The following is a 21,076-nucleotide window of genomic DNA, read 5'->3' as shown; positions in this document are numbered from 1 at the left end:
TAGTCAGTAAATGTAGCTACAACAGTTGAGCTAGAAAAGAAGTGACGAAGAAAGAGAGAAACAGCGGAAAACAGAGTCGGGGAGGATTGGTGTTACATTCCCCAGTAGGCCCATAGCGTTCTGGGAGTTAATGATTTTGTACCTCTTACCACACACACACACACACACACACAAGCACAGACACTCTTCAGCTCCCTTGCAGACATACCGAGTGTGGCTGTTTTCTATTGTATCGCCATGGAAACGTTAAAACATTTCAATGTGTTCGGCATGAGTGAACTAAACTATGACTCATTTCAGCCCCTCCCAACACACCAGTACACGCATACAGTATGGATTCCCCCACCTCACACATGCACATGCACACACACACACACACACACACACACACACACACACACACAGCTAGTCACTAACTCATCACACACCGAGACATTATGAATCATTTCACATTCATAGCTGTCCAATAGGTAAGATATTTTTGGGGGAGATGGAGCAAGTTAACGTATAAATCTTAGGGTGATAAAGGCAATGTGGCACATGATAATTTTACCCAATATTTAGTGTGTTAAGTAAATTCACTCCACATGTATTAATTCCCTCTTGGCTGCAGATGATCCATATGATTCTCCATTATGTTTGCCCTTTTGATACAGAAACTTTGGCTGATCGTGATGTCCGGAGATCCTGTGCCAGAATTAGCCCAGGAATCCCAGCAGACAGGTAATTTATCTGTCCCATCTCAGGAGCTAAATGAAGAAGACTGAGTCACAGTGGTCACAGGTGTGTCTCACTCTGCTCCCTCAAGGCTTTGACTCCTGTCCTCCTGCTTCCCCTTCCCCTCCCCAGTGGATCCCCTCCACATTCAAACCAGATGAGCTAGTCCTACCACACACATGTATATGCACTGCACTTACATCTGACATGTGTCTCCCCCCAACCCACACACACACACAAACACACACACACACACACACACACACACACACACACACACAGCTTCCATGTTGACAGTGAGTACAACTGGACAAGACTTAAAGTTAACTGGCCTCATGTGACTCACCCTACCTGTTGGTCTAATTATGCGTGTGTGTGTGTGTGTGTGTGTGTGTGTGTGTGTGTGTGTGTGTGTGTGTGTGTGTGTTATTTTTAACAAGGGGTGTTGGGTTTCCACCTGGCTACACAGTGACAGGAAAGAGCCACTCCCTTTTATCTACAGAAAGAGCTGAACCTCTTCACCTTTGCCAGACCACCTTCAAACACTGGACTCTGCAGTAGTTTTCCAGGAAACTTTGCCATCAGATTTGCTTTTTAAGATTTTTTCTTCAAGAGCAAAAGAAATCCACCTGTACCCTCTGTGAAAACCACACAAGAATAACACCAGGCTTGTTGTCTTGTATTGCCTTATAATATGGATACACTGATCCAAGGAGTGTATTTTTCTTTCCTAGCTGCCATGATGATTCGTGACCCAGGGGTTCCCCTCCTGAGGGAGACTGGGATGACTGCACCTGATCCCCGGAAAGGAGGCTAAGAGAGAATATAAAAGGAAAGCCAACTGTATGACAAGAAACTACCAATGACTTGTGCAGGTCAAGTAAAGGACTCAACACTGAAGCTAAAATACTAAATCCCAGCTGTTTGGAACTAGCCAGCACTGAAATGGAGTACCTAACTCCTAACAGCACTGTGAGAGGTGGGAGGAGAGGCTGGCTCTCATACAGAGGGAGGGACTGACTGTTCAGAGAGCATGGAGCTTCATTCACTCTGCTAAACACACACACGCACACACACATACATACACACACACACACATGCTCCGCAAGGCTGTTCTCAGGCTGAGAGAAAAGACGAGAGCGGAGGAGACGACAGCACGTTTTCCGAGTAAGTTGTATACATGTCTCACGGTTTCACGGCACGTATATTGCATTGTTTGTGAGTGGGGCAACATGTAGAGAAATTGCTTGTGTTCATCAGCGTTCTTTGTATGTATGTCTTTACAAAGTAAAAAGTATGCATTCAAAGTATTTTCCACTGCTAGTTTTATTGAATTAAGCTTCTTTCTCTTCTCTAACTCACCCATACAAACTTTTCTGCTGATGTGAACCACATGTCACACACACACACACACACACACACACACACACACACACACACATACATAGACGCTGCAGAGGTCCAGTTCTCCTCCCTGGGGCTTCTTCTCTACAAACACAAAAATGAGAGAATAGGAAGAGGGAAAGTTGGGGCGGACAAGTAAAGGGAAAACTTTAGTAGGACAATGTGGGAACGCTCTTGGTCTTGATACATTGTTAACAGTTATTCTCACAATTTTTCACCATTTTTTACCTTTGTATTTTGTAATACTCCTCTGTGAGTTTGACTTATTCCAGTTAATCTCCCTGTTCTAATTAGTCTGCTCTTTTTCATGGTCTTGTTCCTGCTTTCTCATGTAACTCTGTCCTCCCTGTGGCTTTCATTTTCAGCCTTTTTTCTCTCTTTCCATCTCGACCTGTCTCTCTTATTCTGCTGATCTCATTGTTGTCCCAGGTGGTGACAGACAGGAAAAACAGAGACGCTGAGCGAGGCCAAAGAGGGACAGAGGGGTTCATCAAACCCTCCGAAGGAAGGGAGATTTCAGATCCTGTAACCTATTTCTGACAGAAGACACACACTGATTTAAGGGGAGGTACTGGGCCTTAGCTCCCAGGACCAACCTCCAGGATGTCCCGGAGGAGGTCCACAGGTGACCTGGTGCCCAGGGACATCACTGAGATCTTAGCCCGGGAAGCGAGGGCTCAGCGTGGGCAGAGGAAGCCGGGAAGCTCCTTGGGGCAGGCCTTCAGCTGGTTAAAGGGGAGCCGGAAGAAGAAGAGCATCGGCAATGGACTGAACCGAACTGGTACTGGTGTGACGGATGCCAAACTGGGACTTCAGAACCATGATCCTGCAAAAGGTGAGTGGTCATGGCGTTATACTATACTAGACAACAGAAGAATCTCACTAAAGACTTAAAATGTCAAGACTTTTTCACATTTACAATAATCTTTAAACATAAAAGGGCCATTAAAAGTTGAGTGTATGAAATGAGTTTAAATAGCAGCTAATGAATGAAATTTAAATTGATTGTATTCATGAAAACAAAAATCATATTTTAACTCTAAATCCGAACTAATAAAAGCTCATTGTTTTGGTTTTGCACACTCGCATTTTACTGTTATGGCTCTCTCTCACTGCCCTCATGAACCCCATTTGTAGCCACAGTAGGCAGCTGTTTTCAGCAAAGGAAGTCACTGTACACCACTTATCCAGAACCAGTCAGCAGGCAGACAAATTTAGCGACCAGGTGGTGAGCATAGTGGAGCACCACCCTCATGTGATGGTGGAGATGTAATAAGAGCTAAAAGGAGCAAAAAAGAAGCTAAAATTCACGAGGCGGCCAGAAACACAACTCAGAATTAATGCTATTGTTGCCCCTTGTCAGCCGGAGGTTCAAACAGACAAGTGTTAGGTTATACATTTGCCATAACAGCTAATTGTTGTGTTCACAGCTTGTTGTTCTGCCCCCAAGTGGCCAAAATATCTACTAATGCAGGTTTTAAAAAAAGCAGTCAATGAGAGCTTCTGTCTCTAATAAAGCGGGACATACAAGTTCTGTCAAGGTTCAGAGTAGTTGCTGATCAGTGTTTTGAAGCCACGGGTTGCTTGTTGGGCAACTCTGCTGTGTAATTCTGTCTTGTTTTGTCTGTCACAATCACAGACTGTGTGGTCACGAAGTTTCAGAGAAATGTGTGGACTTTTGGATTAAGATGGAAAGTTAAGAGAGATTTAGTTATCGCCAAGACATCAGTCTGTACGTCTATAACCTGGAAGTTGTGACACGCACATACACACACGTAGACTGACACAGGGGTTTAATCCCCTTTTTCTGTTTACTGATGCGTTTGCTTGGTCGGCAGCACAGAGATTACCCACAGTCCCCATTTCCTGTTTTTGTTCCACCTCTAAAGCCATCCCTTTCTCTTCTGTCATTGTATGTGTGTGCATGTGTGTGTGTGTGTTACTGTAGTAACTATCCAACAACTCTTGGAAATCCAGATTCACAATCTTTTCAGACCTTTTTTTGGCCGGTTTCCTTTGTGGTTTTTGTGCTTGTTCCGACGAAAAGGGACTTCCATGATCCCTTATTATGAGAACTATGAACACTGGACGGGCAACACAGACAGTGACTCTATTTGAAACCAAAGATTAACTAGTAGTAGGGCTGATAATTCCCCAGCAGAGAATGTGGTCAAAGGCTGATGGTAAGAATGTGTGGGAACCATTTTTTTGGCATTTTGATTTTCCCATTTTAAGACTGAAGAGGACCACAGTCAAACATGTCCAAGAAACAGATCAGAGAACATCCAGCTAGGCCAGGAGCTGCAGCTGGAAAAGTGACCAAGACAAAGTCTGCTCATTCTCTGTATTCGCTAAGCGTGTTACAGCAGTTTCAATGGTGTTTATTTAAAGATAATAAATTAAAAAAAATCTAGCTTTGTTTCGTGTCTGTTGACTGACTGTGATTGATCGTGGATCCTTGTGTAACTACAGATGGGTTTACTAGCAGCTGAAAGTTTTATTTTGGAGAGAAGATAGGTGAAATCTGAAAAACAGAAAGTGAAAGTTAGACAGGACGCCCTCTCCTGTTCTGTCTTAATTCTAACAGTATTCCAAAATGCAGCTGTAAATCGTGACTGGATCTTGTCAAAGTTAACCTGCTGTCATCACACACAGGAGGTCTGTATAGCCTGGGGAGTCCCATTTTACTTTCACAAAAGCAACAATCATGCAGTTTGACAGAGTGATTTGTTCCTTAATTCACCAACACGAACAGCTGGTGCTTTCTGTCTCACCTGCGAGTTTGTGTGTGTGTGTGTCTGTGTTTGTGTCNCTGTATAGCCTGGGGAGTCCCATTTTACTTTCACAAAAGCAACAATCATGCAGTTTGACAGAATGATTTGTTCCTTAATTCACCAACACGAACAGCTGGTGCTTTCTGTCTCACCTGCGAGTTTGTGTGTGTGTGTGTGTGTGTGTGTGTGTGTGTGTGTGTGTGTGTGAACAAATTGGTTCACACATTGGATTGTCTTATTTTCTTTGCCATTTTTTCTCTCCTGCAGAGAAAGTGAAGGAAGCCTGTTCTTTTCCCACCAGCAAATAATTGGTGCATTGCACCTTTATTTTCTTCTCGCTGCTGTGGTTCATTCTTCCTGAACCCGCTGGGTGACTTTGGAAACCTTACAAGACAAAGCATTAGTCTGTACACACATACACACACACACACACACACACGCACACACACAAACACATGTTCTCATACACATATTCATACTTAGAAGGTGTTGGTGAAGTTACTTTGACATTTTCTCCATTTACTAAACAAAATGATAGTTGTGTAGTCGCCTAAAGAAGAGGCCTATTTAGCTTTGTGTTCTTGTACCACTGCACCTTTTTGTTTCTTTATGACAAACTTGTCGTCATCTGTACACATCTTTGTGTTGTCCCCTTGTGGTTTACTTACATGTTGCTCTTACTGTAATGTCTTTGTTGGCTGATTTAAGTTGGCTGTGTCATCCCTGCATGACTGGCTCCTCTGTGATCCAGCAGTCAGTGGTCCAGCTCTGCCAGCCAGCTATATTTTACTGAGATTCCCCTCCTGTAAAAAAAAAAAAAAAAAAAAAAAAAAAACACTCTTTGATGTGCTGAATTCCTGGGAGCTGTGTATTACAGTGGTGTGTGTGTGTGTGTCGAGGTCTGTTTGTGTGCGCGTGCGTGTGCGTGTGTGAGTGCGAGTGCGTGGCAGCCTGGATGCCAGATTGGGCCTAGAGTTATGCGATGAAGAGGAGAGATTACAACGAATGACAAAGCCCCATTCAGCCTTGAGAGGACTCTTAGAGAACAGTCTCTCAATGCTTTTTTAATTAGAGCGACTTCAGAGCACACACACACACACACACACACACACACACACACACACACACACACACACACACACATACAAACATGCATCTTTTTTTCTCTGTCTCAGGTTTTTTGCAGTCCTTGCTTATTCATTACCACATATTACTGTTTTTGATTTGCTTCTCAGATTGCTTAACATCCTCTGTTCAGCACCAGTATGGGAGTGTTGGTCTTCACTGCTTATTATTGTGTAATCAGTGTGTGTTTATGGTTGTTGTGTGGACGTCTGCAGAGCTGTGTGTGACCGAGTGCTACCCGGTATCAGAGGGTATCTCTGTTTGTGTGTGTCAACGTCATATTGCTGGGCTTAAGGCGGCGCCATCCCAACACTAGCACTCATTACATCACCTCCACGCACACACACACACACACACACACACACACACACACAAGGGCGTATAGAGCCCCTGCAACTACCTGCTTTGTCCAGCACAGCCCATCTTTGGCTGGCTGTTTGAGCAGTGAGGTCATTGTGCGCAATCCCTGGGATGCCGCGCGTGTGTCCGTGTGTGTAGTCATTGTATTCTACATGTGTGAAACCATGTGTGTCTGCAGAGAATACTGTTTACTGTGTCATAAATGCAGATCTTGTAAATCTGTTTGTTATGGATCCCATTGTTTGCTTGATTTTCTCTAAGTGTGTGTGTGTGTGTGTGTGGGGGGGGGGGCGCCACATCACAAAATACAGTCAGGGTGTGTAGATTCACAAACTACAGTGCAGATTACAGACCTAGCAAAGTAATTGAGGAGCAAACATCTTATTACACAGAGAACATTGTATACAGCCTGAGCTCTATTACAGGCCACAACTCAAGGCTACTTTAATACAGCAGGGAGTGAGTGGAGGGCAAGGAAAGGCATGCAGCAGAGAGGGAGGAGTGTGAAAGTTTAATGCAACCCCTGCGAACATCACTCACCACACACACACACACACACACACACACATACACTGTGATGAGTGAGGTAATTTTACCTGGGTAAGCAGATACCTCCAAACCCTCATCCATCACCGCAGACCTGAAGCCACGCCGGTGAGGTAAACGTCTCTCAGGCAACGGCATTGTGAGGAGCGTGTTGCTGTGGCAGCAGTACCGTGAGGCAACAATAGGGCCCGACTGTGATGTCGGAGTGAAACATTAATCGTCTTTCAGGTCACGTTTAACACGAGGATTTACAGTAAAGTAGCACACAGCAGAGTGAGAGAACGAAGATGGAAATAACGTAGAAAGAACAGGAACACATAATAAGAATTGAAGTCACAGCATCTGCACTGTAGCTGATAGGATATTATTCATTGTTTGGAATAATATTTTTAATATGATTTTACTATCGTCTTTAGAGCATCATGCACACATGCTGTTCAGGCAAGCCCATACAAATTACATGTATTATAGACACTTATGTAGTCTTGTAATCAAAATCAGAATCCTTTTATAAATGTATTGTTTATGGAATAAGAGCTAATGGGTTGTTTTATAGGAAATGGACTGTGTTTGATGTGGTGGGGAAGCAGCTGGAAGACATCAGTGTGGGACTGAGGGAGTGGGAGTCTGTATACACAGGGATGATCAACTGATTTACCCTCGACTGTGTGTGTGTGTGTGTGTGTGTGTGTATGTGAGGCTCCTGTTATGTAACGTTTTGTAATAGATACACCTGTTGAACAATGTTTACCTGATCCAGCTGCGTGTTCTGTCTTTGGGAGGTTTTTTTCTCTAAAGAGAAGAATAGACCAGACGATGACAAAGCAACTCAGGAATCCAGTCAGTCTTGAGTTAAGTGACATTTCAAGCCATATATGTTCTGAGAACTTGAGCTCAAGCTCGAGCTTGAGCTGACCAGTGTCCCTTTATCTCATGTTTGTTTCTGATTTAAGCTGCAGCTCCATATTATGATTGATCATCTGGCAGACCTCACTAACTCTCAAACTCACACATTTATATTGAGCAGGCTGCAGTCCCTGTAAAAACTTTGTCCTACAAAGTCCTACACCTACCACAGAAAAAACAGTAATTATGATACAACTAATGATTATTTTCACTATTTGTTAATCAGCAATTATCTTCTTGATTGACAGATTAATTGTTAAGCGCATTAAATGGCAAAAAGTAGAAAAAACTGCTTATCACAGGTTCCTAGAGTCCAATACAACATCTTTGCGTGTCTTGTTTTGTACAACCAACAGTCCAAAACCCAAAAATATTCAATTTTCTCACACTTAAGAAGCTGGAACCGACAGAAGTTTCACATTTTAACTTTACAAAAAGGCTGAAATTATGAATCAATTATCAAAATACTGTAGTTGCCTATTAATTGTTTTTGGATCAACTAAGTGATTAATCAACTAATCATTAAATCCCTGAACAACTGAAATTCTGAACACTGAACACCTATATCAACTTTTAACCATAACACAATAGACTAATTAATAAAAATGGAACATAATCTTTTACACTGACCTGTGGTCGATATAAAATAATAACATACAATTCAGCTTGTAGTTTTGCAACCGCATATATATCTTTTCGTGTACATGGAAATTAATCATTTAACGAGTCCTAACGTCTTTTAACTTTTCACTCTTCAGTTTGGCCATTTTTCCATTATTGAGCAAATATAATCTGAATAAAACTAACCAGGAGGACACACAGCGACATTCAGAGTAGTGTGAACTTTATACTTTTCCGAGTACTCAGCAGAAAATATGCTGCAACAACAAAACTCTTTGCATTTTGAAAACACACATACACACTCACACAAAGGGCACATAAACAGAAAAAACCTGCAGTTTTATGACTCATTACTTTCCTTGCCTGTAGATGGCGAACCTGGGCATTTTTTTACATCTGCATCTGCTTTTCTTGCCAGTAGGTGCTGCAGGTTAGACTGAACTGAAACTGCCGCTCTGCAATTGGATGTTAGTGACCGGGCACGGTATCGAGTGCTTTGAATCAATGCCACTTTATGTCCTTAGGTTTTTTTCTATTGTGATGGCAGAGTCTTGCCACAAGATGGGAGTGCTTGGCTGATGTTTGCAGATTTAGTGAATGTGAGGATTTATCTGTGAAGACGTACCAAGGCTAATACATCCCATCAAGGTCATATCAGTCAATCTATAATCACTGCTACTATTTTACTACTGGAGCTGTTTTAAACAGATGTCCTAATTCAGGCCATTAGTATCAGACCTCCTTAGTCTCAGATACACACACACCAATAAAAGTACACACAGAGACATTTAGAAAGGTTGATTCCCTAATCCTTTCTTGCGTCCCTGGTGATGGTCACCCTGACAACCACTTTCTCTGACGACTCTTCCCTGACAACGGCATTCCTCTACACCGATGTCCTTTAATGTACGCATGTGCGCACACAGACACACACACACACACAGAGACCGACTCTTTGAGTCCTTTGAGTTCCCTGCAGCTGTCAAAACCTAAAATCTCTCTCGACAGTGACACGCACTTTGATCACACTCATATTTAAATGTATCTAGGGCATGTTTGGCACGGCACATTGCAGCTCGTAGGTGAAGGCAGGGTATAGAGCGCTCAACACACACAAGACACTCACACACAATCTAAGTGCACTCCATGACAGATGAGATAGCGAGCTCAGAGTACTCGAGCACAAATGTACTGGGTGTGGTTCTGTTGGGGCTGCATTAAGAGGCATCATCTCTCTTTGAGCAGTTTATTGCAGATCGTTTTACACTTTGCTTGAGTGACATCATAGTCTTACATCTTTCTCTGTCTCTCACACGGATGCGTTCATACACGTACTGTCACTGTAAGGGTTCACATTCATATTTGGAAAGTCCCAGTAACTTCTCCTGCTCTGAAGGCACCGAATCGATTCTCTTTTATAGCAAAAACGACAGGGGATTATAAATTATTCGTCCAGCAGCCTAGCAGCCCCCCCCCCCCAGTCAGTAAATCTGCTTTTTATTGGAGTGCTTTTTATCTTCCAGCAGTTCTCTACACATCAGAGTGGTGGGAAGAAACATGATCAGGGTGACCATGATGAGGAGTGTATGGTTTCATTTCCTTACTCCTCATCATCACTCTCCCTTCCTTCTTCCATTTTGTTCCAATATGGAATCTCAGTTTCACATGATATGGATCATATCGTTTCTCCTCTTCTATATGTCTCCCACTGACCTCTTTCTGGATAACTGCTATCGATCCACGAGCTCCTGGAGCGGTGTCACCGACACTGAGTGATGGCAACGGTCTTGATATCATCAGTGTGGGACATCCCCTGCCAAGCCATCGTGTTATTCAGGCACTGTTCAACACTGTACATTTTTAGGGATGTGGGGGAGGTGGGAGGAGGCAGAGGGAAACAGAACAGAAGGAATGAGGAAGATGATGAGTTACAGTAAAGACGAAGGGGTTCTTGGCACTTTTGCTGGCTATATCTGCTTCCTTGTATTAGCTCACTGTTGTCTCCCATTGCTGTGATATTGCTCTGTTTAACATAAATGATGTTGATACTCCCCAGCATCTCCATTTCTGTAACATCTGGCTCCTCATCTGTACTCCCTCTAAGCATAGCTGGAATGTTCTCATCTCAAAACAAGCTTTGATCTGTCCGACTAGTGGACTGGCATATATCCCGCTCTTTATAGTTTTTATGTGTTTGTGTGTAGTCATATGTGTGTCGGTATGTGTGTGTGTGTGTGTGTGTGTGTGTGTTGTGAGGAGTTTCAAAAGGTGGCAGACAGCAGATCTGCACCAGTAAAGATCAGCTGAATTATTGAGCAACCCTTCGCCGTTTGTAGTTTCCACTCTTACCTGTATCTCAGTTTTTATTCTTGCTCTTTATTACTCATTCCCGCACACAGACACCACTTCTATATACTGCTCTCTTCTCGTCAGCGGCTGTCAGTGTGTGTGTGTAACTGTGACAGAGGAATCTGTGTTTTCTCCATCACCACATCGTGTTGACAGGATCTGTCGTCTGAACTTATAATGGTTTGCAATAAAGACAACTGATCACTGCTCACTGAAAGAGAAAATCAGGGGACGCACACAACTGAAGTTTGCTGTTAACCACTGGAGAACAGTGTGTGAATCAATTGATGAGAATATGATGATGAAGATAAGTGTGTGTTTGTGTGTGTTTTTACCCTTCTCCTGAATATGCTCAGCTGTGTGAATGCTCAGCCTGCATGGGAGCACAGCGATCACAGAGGCAGAGAGTGGGAGGGGCACTTACACACACACACACACACACACACACACACATAACGACACACATAGATGCATACGCACACTTGGTAGTGAGCTTGTCAGTGCCGGATGCTGCCGTTGCTTCAGCAGCTGGAGGTACATGATTAGAAGTGTGTCAGCTCGGAGAATAGGACTGATTGGAGTGTTTGTGAGGGATTTTTGTGTTGTGGATCCGTGTGTGTGTGTCACAGCATTTCAGCTGGAGTCTATTTTTTTGTATGGGAATGGTGTCAGTGGGTCTTTAGCGCGTCTACAGTATACCAAGGTGTGTATGTGTGTCAGCAGGACTTTAATCAGCAGGAATGATTTGACTACAGGGATTCAGGAGCACGTTATAGACTTTTACTCAGGGTGGGTTTTCAAGCTGGACAGCGAGCGACTGTGGAAAGATCTTATGAGAAGGAATACAGATGTAATGTTACAGGACGACAAGATGACAGACCCCCTTTAGGGGGCTTCAGGACTGCCCCAGAATGGGGAACAGCGTCCAGAAGAAGAAGAAGGTAGAGACAGAGAAAAACTTCTCTGTGTCCTTGTCCCCGAGCCCTGTCCGTGAAAAACCAAAAGGCTTCTGGCTGTTCGGACGTCCAGACAAACTGAAAACAGGTAAGAGGAGCGCAGGATGTCTGGAGGGGATGTGTTGATGTGTGTTGTCGTAAATGTTCATTTTAAAGTCCTGACTGTTCAGGGAGGATCATTTTATTCTTGCTTGTAAAATTTGACTTGTTTTGAATGTGAGGAGTTTGTGAAGGGATTAGATTGTAGCTGACTTGTGTGTGTGTGTGTGTGTGTGTGTGTGTGTGTGTGTGTGTGTGTGTGTGTGAGATAGTGGGCTCATGTGCATGTGAATTAGTTCCTACAGTAAGCTTTTTGGGTGCAAAATGACAATATTGCGATGCTGACTTTCCCTTAGTCAGCTTCAAGGCTTCCTGCTTATTGCACAGCTGTGCAGAACAGGGTTGTGTGTGTTCATGTGTGGGAAAAAGAGTTTTTTTTTTTTGCCTTCTTGCTGTTCTGGTGATTTGTTTCTCCTGCTGATAGATGAGAAGGTCAACAGAGGGTTTTAATTGAAGACAGAGTCTGAATTCGCCCCCAAACCACCATCCACCTTAATGCCACAGTGTGTATATACTATGTGTGTTTGTGTGTGTTTGTGTTTGGGGGGGGTGGGGGGGGGGTATTTTATGACTCTGTTGTTATTGCCAGACCACTATACCTGCAGTGGAAAACAGAGCTTAGCCTGTCCCATGTTGATCATTGTCTCTGTTAAGTGTCCCTGAAGCAGCTAAAACCCACCTGAATAACAGGTTTAACACAAGCTCCCAGTGACAGAGACAGATTGTCAGATAATGTTCTGCCGCTGAGATTTTTCTCTCACAAGGCTGCTGTGGATTTTATTTTATTTTTCTGAGGTGCTGTTTTCTCTTTCCTGTTCTCTGCCTGCATCCTTCTTTTTGCTGTTGTGTATCTTAGAGAATTTAATGTCATCTCTCTTTTTCCTGCTTTGGTTTACTGACAAAATACTTTCAACTTTGAGTTCAAACACTTGAGTCAGTGTGGCTTGAAAAAAATATGTCCATGTCAGCCAATATTTGTAAACGAAATTTGATGTCTAAAGACTTGTGATAAAGCAGATGCTGATGGAGCAGTTTGTCCACCGCAAACCTGCCACACATGTGCCTCTTTCTGTATATGGCTGTCATGGTTAGATGGCCATCAGTGGGAGATGGTGCATTAGAATATTACCAAGTGCATTTATCTGCTTGTGTCATTAGACGGCATGATACACTGGCCAGAACAAAGCGGCCATGACAATCGGACCACGATGAATCAGAACGTGAAAGACTTTCATTTCGCTTGCTTGTGCAGATGAGAGAAAATGTCTTGATAGTTCAGCTTATGTTTAACCAACATGGCTGAAATTGAACCTTGATGCCACTGGTTACCATAGAAACAGCTGACCCCACTGAACCCTGAAACCTGCATGTTAATGGTGTGGTGGTATGCCATATCAGCAGCCAGTAACTGGGCAATTAGGGAACGTCTCTTATGACAACATGAGGATGGCATTTGTGTGTGTCGGTGTGTGTCTGTCTACATGAGAGATGAACTGTGCTCATAGTAGATAATGACTACGTGTGCATACAAACACATCTTGATTTGATTTTCTCTCAGGGTGGTCGATGTCTGTGTGGGTTGTGTGTGTATGTGTGTGTGTGTGTGTGTGTGTGTGTGTGCGCGTGTGTGTGTGTGTGTGTGTGATCGTCCTCTTCTGTTCTCCTATATTATTCGCCGCCCTCATTCATGGGGAGTTTATTCAGAAACCTGGGGTGTGAATGCATTCCCACATTCCAGCCAATTTCCTTACGCATGGACACCCATCCAGCACACAAACACACAACTTCTCAGGGCAGGACGAAATGAGGCTCAATCCCTTTTTCTTTTAAGATGATAGTAGCTGCTTCTTTCTACACAACATCCAAACATAAAGCCAGATCAAGTAGGAGAGAAGGGGAGAGAGTGCTTTGCATACATGTTCAGGTTGCTGCCATGTTGATTCAATATTCCTTTGGGTTGACTTCATGTTGGCTTTATTTATATACCAGTAAACCATAGCTAATGGATTAAATCCACAGTAAAGGCAGCAACCACACAGTACATGGTCTCTGTGCTGCAGCAGCGCATGCAGCTTCTAGTTGTAGCAGGCTAATGTAACATGCAGGAGATGAGCTCGGTGAATAGATGCTCACTACGTGCTCCTGAAATATGTGTCATCTCTGTGGTTTTGGCCATGTTCCAATCAAGAAACCTCTCACAACACCTGAGTTGTTGTTGATGTTGTGCACTCCAACACCTCACAGACTGGATGTCACACATGCACCGCATGGCTTTGTCTGTATTTGTGGTCAAGGTCATCCGTGGGAGTGTGTTTTGTTCTTCATCTCAAGCTTCCCACTGGCTTTTGCTTAGTCACTGACCTCATCCTCATTTTATGGGATGATATTATCATTGTGATATGCAATATGACCATAAAAATAGATGCTGATAGATTTTCTGTCTGAATTATCTTATGAGTTATGAAAAATACAAATACACTCTGGATAGATTTTCTCATTGGTGGCTACAATGATGATGCTAGATGCTTTCATTTTTTTTCAGTTTGAACTTTGTTTCACTCGACACAGTAACACACACATCACTTATCAATGACTGGATGCATTTGTCTGCACACAAACTATTAAAGGACACAATATGCTGAGTAGAGTTGAGATGTTGCCAGCTGAGCCTGAGGGTCACAAAGATGACTATTCATCTGGTGATGTGAGCACTGAGTGGCTACAGTGGACAAGATTAGCTCACTATGAACTCACTTTACTGCATCCACAGGTGGTCAGTGATGCAGAGGGAGTCTTACACACACACACACACACACACTGACACACACAGACACACATGTTTGATGTTTTCTGAAATCATGCGATGCAGCTGATGGGTCTCCAGATGTTTCACATTACCTTCTCATAACTGTCCACTCTGCAGGGAGAGCCTCAGCTGGCTTTCATCACTGGATAGTCTGACTCAGTGTGTCTTCGCATTAAAGTAAGACGTCAGAATGATCCATCTAATAAACCAATATTACTACAAACCAGAAATATCAGGACATGTTATTGAAATCACGCCCTCCTTCCCCTGGCTTTCCCCTTTATCTCATTCCTCTGCGCTTCAGTCCACTCCGCTTCCTCTCCTTTATCGCCTTGACCTTGGGATTGTCGGCTTGTTATTTATCTTCAGCATTCCAAAGGTGTGACATTTGCATTTGGACACGGTGAGATTTACGCCAACTTCTGCCTTTGACTGTGAAAAATAGAAAAGAAAAAGGGGGCAGTGACGGATTGAGAGGTGAAGAAAAATGAAAATTGATGACAGCATTAGGGCAGAAGAATGGAAAGAAGGTGACTTTAGTTGAGCAAATATAATGGGAAGAGAAGACAAAGACATGAACATGTTGTGTAGGGATGTGTATAATTCGAGAACAAGGCTGGCACCGGATTTCCCTGCCATTTTCATTACGACTGTCTTGTGCAGGGTGTGATATTCCATATTCCATTATCCTGCCGAGTATGGCTCGCCTAAGCCTTTTGATTTCCGTAAGCGGGGCTAAGACGCTCTCTTCTTGGTCCTCCTTTGAAGATCCCATTTACTGTGTGCCACTGTCAAAGTCACGGACTCCCCGCAGACAGCTTAGGCAACACACAGTTGGATAAAGGGAGGATGACTTTTCGTCTCTGTTATCTATCCCTCCTACGCCTCGCCCCATCTCGTCTTCCAGCCCTGATCTTTTATGTTCTGTTGCTGTTTCTCTCTGTGCATCTCACTGCCATCCTTTGCTTTTCAGGCAGGCAAGCAATACCTGAACACAAGTGCCTCCATTCCCCCTTCTTTTTGTTTCTTTTCTGCTCCTTTTGAAGCTGAATTTTTTATCACAGAAGACATAACAATAGGACGAATGGAGGAGTGTTTCTTTAACCAACCTCTGCGTTTGTACTTTCCTCTGTTTCTCTTTCTCCTCCATCTACAACTTTCTAATTTTTCTTTTGTCTGTGCTGGAGACTGAGTGCAAAGCCAGTGAAAAGCCTTGTCATTCATCACCTCCTTCGCCTCCTTCCTGTGACATTAGGTTTCTCAAGACCCCAAGGGCAGTGCAGCCTGTCTTTGTTCTGCCTGTTTTAATTGTCGTCGTCAATTTTTCACCTGTAATGTCATGTTCTGGCCTGTTGCACCAAACTGTCGCCAGAGTGTTCTTTGCAGATGAAGGGAGATCATTACCTTCTTCCTCTGTCCTGTCCTCTCATGCCCTTTAGGAGCAGGAACTTTTGTTTTCTCCCTTTTAAATGAAAGGACGTTTTTGGCAGCATGCAATTGTGGTTAGTCTGCATACTCTTGTCCTAAATGTAGCATGGGAAATTTTTAGTCACTGGATGGCATCTCTTTCATGAACACTTTCAAGTTGGGATCATTCCTTCTAAATGAGCCACAACCCGTTAGAAAGTCTCATGCGTGCGAAAAGAAAGTGTATGTGGAGCGTTTGTAAGTTTGCAATTTTATGACTTCAACCCAAAGTTAAGACCCAAATTTAACTCAGCTGCCACTTTGAAATAAATCCTGTTTTTCAGCCTTTTCTTAGGAGCAGCGTTGAGATCGTTTGTCATTTTTAGAAATTATATGATTTCTACCTGAGTGCAGTAATCCATTAAACACCTTACCATTATAAATCACCTTAGTATAACACTTTGCTTAATTAAAGCTGCACAAGTCAACGATTTAATTTAAACAGTGAATCAAATGACTGTCTAATGTGAAAGGCATCACTTGTAGTGACAAGTCAACTCTCCATTTTTCCAGAGACTTGATGCATTTTTCAGTTCATTGTTTTGATAATCAGTATGATTTTTTATGCATATTGTTTAGCCCTTGTTTACAGCTTTTTGCGCTCCATCTGCGTGGTCAGAAATATCAATAGTTGAAGAAATGGGAATGTTTTCTGCTTTATATATAGGTGAGGTGACAAGGTAATGACACTTTTTTTTTGTTTAAGTTAGTTAAGTATCGGACTTCATGTTTGGGTAACATTTATTTCAAGTAACATGTCCCCAGAAAACACCGGTTCTGACCGCGTACAAACCATGTTGCTGCTCAAATCTCCTGCAGCTTGATTGTATCAGAGGCTGTATCTCCGTCCTCAGTATAAAAGGACCCAGTGTTTGAATTGCTCTGTAATGGGGCTCAGTCCAGTGGCTTCTTCCTGCATCACCACCGAAATTGAATTAAAGCATCGGACACACACACACACACACACACACACAGACCTGTATGTGACCCTGCTACTCAAAAGTAATTATTTCAACTTTTGGCATGGCTCGAATTTGATGGTTATCATTTTGAAATGAGAACAAACTCGTTGTTTATCGCTCACGTTATGCTTCGTCACTGTGTCTAATCTGTAATTTGAAACTTGTGACAGTCTTAGCTAAGCAGGTCCTGCCCTGCTGATGGAGAAGAAAGCGATATCAAACCTAAGGTTAAACTTCGCTGAAATTAACTTATCCAACCATAAAAGGGGCTTTTACTTTTCTTCTGGCTCTGATGAAAATAAATCTGGTTTGATAAGCCGTTGTAATCACTGTCTGATTTATTTTCTGTCTGGGGTTTGAAAGCCAGGACTGAAACCAATATTTTTGGATGAACTTTAACCATAAAATCAGGAATGATTACCACAACTTGACCAGTAACAAAATAATTATTATTCTAATTAAAGCTGTTCGGTTATTCCCCCAAAAAAGTATCTTTATCAACATGAAAAGGCAGCAGAATCAACATTTTGGTCCATTGCAGGACACTAAAATCCTCACTTGAGTCGCATGATTTGACACTGAAATTTTTCAGGTATATTAGCAGCTTTTACAGCAGATCGTGGCATGTCTCAGTGAAGCTTTTGTGTGTCACGTGGAAATGTACCAGAAAGGACAAACAATGAAACACAGGCCCAAAAGTTTCAGTGTCGCACACAGTGTGGGAACTTTGACTTTTTCACACAGTTTTCTGCTTTGAATTCCCAGATGTTCACAAACACACTTCTCTTTTTGTGCAACCTCACTGTTAATTTAAATTGTGCACAGTTTTGTTTTTCACAACTACAAATCTTTTCTACTCAACTCAAATTTTTGTTGTCAGCGAATCAAATACAAAGCATGATATAGAAACACTGTTTTTCTGAACATCATTTTGCAAGCCCCACAGAACCTCCCTTATATAACAGAACACTCACTCTAAAGCTACTTCTGTTTTGTCTGACGTCTCGTAGCGTTTGCCTGTAGATGGAGAGTAGCTAGTAGCTAAATCTGCTACAAAAGCAAGTTCTTTAAGATTAATACCTTTTGCAAATGGTCGCTGGCAAATAAATGTAATGATACATATATAGAGTCAATCAGTGTAATACTTTAGGGATTTTAGCCAGCCAAACAATCATTAAAGTCAACAACTTGAGTTATGTCATCTCACTGGTGTCAAGAGACCTTGGACTCATGTTGGTGAAGAGGTTACACTGGGGAGCTGAGTATCTGTGCCAAGCAGATGGTGTCGAGCCGGCGCCAGCCTCGGCCTCCTTTTGTACTTCAACATTTGGCAGCACGTTTACTCAAACACGCTGTCGTCTTTTCACGCGGATTTACAAGTGTTTTCAAACTGATTCAGTCAAAATGGTTTCGAGTTGTTTACGAAGGAGAAGCTTAGTTCCTTGGCCGTGCATAATAGGATTTCACTGAGGAAGAGTGATGAGGAAGAGCGTGTTTCTGCGACACTAATGAAGCCACACAATTGGCAGAATGAGTTGTTGTTTTCTGTGGGCAGGAGGCGCATGCATGACCTGACATGCACGCTCTCACAACACTCATTCGCTTTCACTCACTTACACACATTGTAGCACTTATATTGCATACTTTCACTGCCTGTGCATTTATGTGTGTGTGTGTGTGTGTGTGTGTGTTACATGTGTGGCGTGTATTGAAAACAGGCTACATCTGTTCAAGCCTAATGTGTCTGGCGTGATTTGGATGACGCACAGTCAAATGAACTTAAAGTTGTCAGTCTCCTCACTCGTATCTCACAGCTCAGTACTCAGGACGTCAGCACATGTTTTTCTTTTTCATCTCAACTCTGCTCCCTCTCGTCTCATCAGCTCACTCGATGATGATGATGATGAAAAGCATCAACATTTCCGTAGTGACGGAGCAAGCGCTTCATCCTGAATGCATACTTTGCATTGTAAAATGGCTTCTATATCCATTCCTCTGGGTCACAGCAGTTGGTGGCTGAATCAGAGGCAATTAATCCATTATAGTAGACAGAGTCCATGTACAGAAAAGAACAAGGGACGATTGTTTCACAGAAAAGTCAATGTCTGGAAATCTTTACAATCTCTTTAACTCCCAGTGGAGGATGGGCGCATAAAATGGTGTAAGTGACATTTTGGTTACAAGGACAGTGAACTACAGACATACATTCTGATTCTCTAACGAGACCAGACTGTGACATTTTGATTTTTGTCATTATTGCAATTCAAAAAAGGTCAAGGAGGTTGGGAGTCTTTACAGCTGCTAACCGTGAAAGAATTTTTTTCCTGTGAAATAGATGTCTTCATCTCGGTGGCAGTTTTATGGTGATAATTCAGGCCTCATGGATCTTTGTCTGTGGCAGTGCAGATATACTATCTTGTGGTTTGTCATGTAGCATTGCAAGACAGGAGATTTTTTGATAATAGGACAGATTGGCAAATCTATGAAACCACTGATTTGTACAGTAAGTGCAAGTTAGTTATTACAAATTTTGTTTGTTTTTTTTGTTTGAATACTGAATTTTCTGAAAAGCTGAAAAAAGCAATTGTGTTTTAAAATCTGGGAGTTTTACCCTTTTAACCCTTTTAAGGCAACAATCTGCCACTGAAGTAATTTGATTCCCTAAAACAAATATACCGACCCCAAATATGAAGCTACAGGCAGGAGATGGTTAGCTTAGCTCAGCACAAAGACTGGAAGACATGACCCCTGTAAAACCACAACTTTTCATTTTTACATTTAAATTTCTAGGAATTAAACACACAAGATATAATGTGTTATGAGTCGCGTTTAAAGGTGATGGTGGATGGATTTTGTTACTTTGGGACAAAGCTAGGCTAGCTGTTTCCCCCTCTCTGGTCATAATGCTAAGGTAAGCTAAAGGGCTGCTGACTCTAGCGTCAGTCTTCTCATCTAACCTTCGGCAGCAAAGTGAACAAGCAAATTTCCAAAACTTACTTCTTTACCTGATATTAGCCCATGCTGTGACTCATTGCAGAACTTAAATATAGGACTGTACGTCACAAGAAATTGTTTAACATGCATTTTCTGCTGAGACTGTCCTTGTGTGTTTGAAGTTTGCTTCAGTCCAAACCAGCCAACAAAGGTCCGACAAAGGAATCAGACTTGAGGACATCGGGCCTGTCCTGTCCTGTCCTGCTCGGAGATGAGTCTTTGCGGAAGCTGGAGGTCTCTCATTAACTCATCAGTCATACTAAATGAGACGATTCACCATTAGGGAGACATGGCCTCAAATAACCTGCAGAACCTGCGCTTTTTTTTTTCTTTCTATTTGCAGATATTGCTCTTTGGACTTCATATCTGCTTGTAGTACAAAAAACACCTTTACAAACTATTTTGTGTAGTATAAACACAAAATAGTTGGTCAAGTCAATATAACTGCAAAAACAGAATCTGTCTCTGTGACACTACATTGGAAACACATACTAAATAAGTTAAGACATATTTTCTTCTTTCAGTATGCTTTGCACTTGTACTCTGTCTGCTCTCAGGGTGGTTTCGTCTGGAGGCCTTTGCATCTCTCTATACCCTCTAATTTTCCTGGGTCACCCAGGCGACTCCTATGCTCGCTCCCACACACCAATTGGCAGCAAATAGATTTATTATCTTGCAGATTAATGTATTGAACAGGAGGTCATCTGTGTCTTCGCTCTGAGGCATCCATATCTGTATCAGTGTTTACAGAGCTTTCAATTTGGCTCTCAAAAAAAGCTTTTAAGTTGGAAAGACAAGCAGCAAAAACAGCTCATCCTCCTTCAGGAAAAATACCCACAATCCCCTTATCAGGTTGAAAGAGAGAGAGAACGGGGTGGGGGGGAGCCGAGAGAGGGATAATTACAAACAGAGTGACTGTTGCTATTTTTAAGCACAGTGGGTGCTGCAGCAGCTAAGTTTAGCTCTGTATGTGTATGTGTGCCAATGCAG

The 21,076-nt window shown here is 42.6% G+C and overlaps 1 protein-coding gene across 3 annotated transcripts in view; it reads left to right on the top strand.

The window, feature by feature from the left end:
• Window positions 1-2,586: 2,586 nt before the first annotated feature.
• LOC111223085 (uncharacterized protein KIAA1522 homolog) overlaps window positions 2,587-21,076 on the top strand; it is a 32,635-nt gene continuing 14,145 nt past the window's right edge. For 2 of the 3 annotated variants that reach the window (XM_022747110.1, XM_022747109.1), the window contains exon 1: window positions 2,587-2,956. In XM_022747110.1, coding sequence (XP_022602831.1) covers window positions 2,725-2,956 — 232 coding nt within the window. In that variant the 5' untranslated portion in view covers window positions 2,587-2,724. Of the gene's footprint in view, window positions 2,957-11,700; window positions 11,847-21,076 lie in introns of those variants that run through there. The other variant, XM_022747111.1, reaches the window with a different exon arrangement.

This window comes from Seriola dumerili, unplaced genomic scaffold (genome assembly GCF_002260705.1).
Source record: "Seriola dumerili isolate Sdu_G_001 unplaced genomic scaffold, Sdu_1.0 BDQW01000110.1, whole genome shotgun sequence".
In the NCBI taxonomy this organism is placed as follows: Eukaryota; Metazoa; Chordata; class Actinopteri; order Carangiformes; family Carangidae; genus Seriola; species Seriola dumerili.
This window is presented reverse-complemented; position numbering and strand designations above follow the sequence as displayed.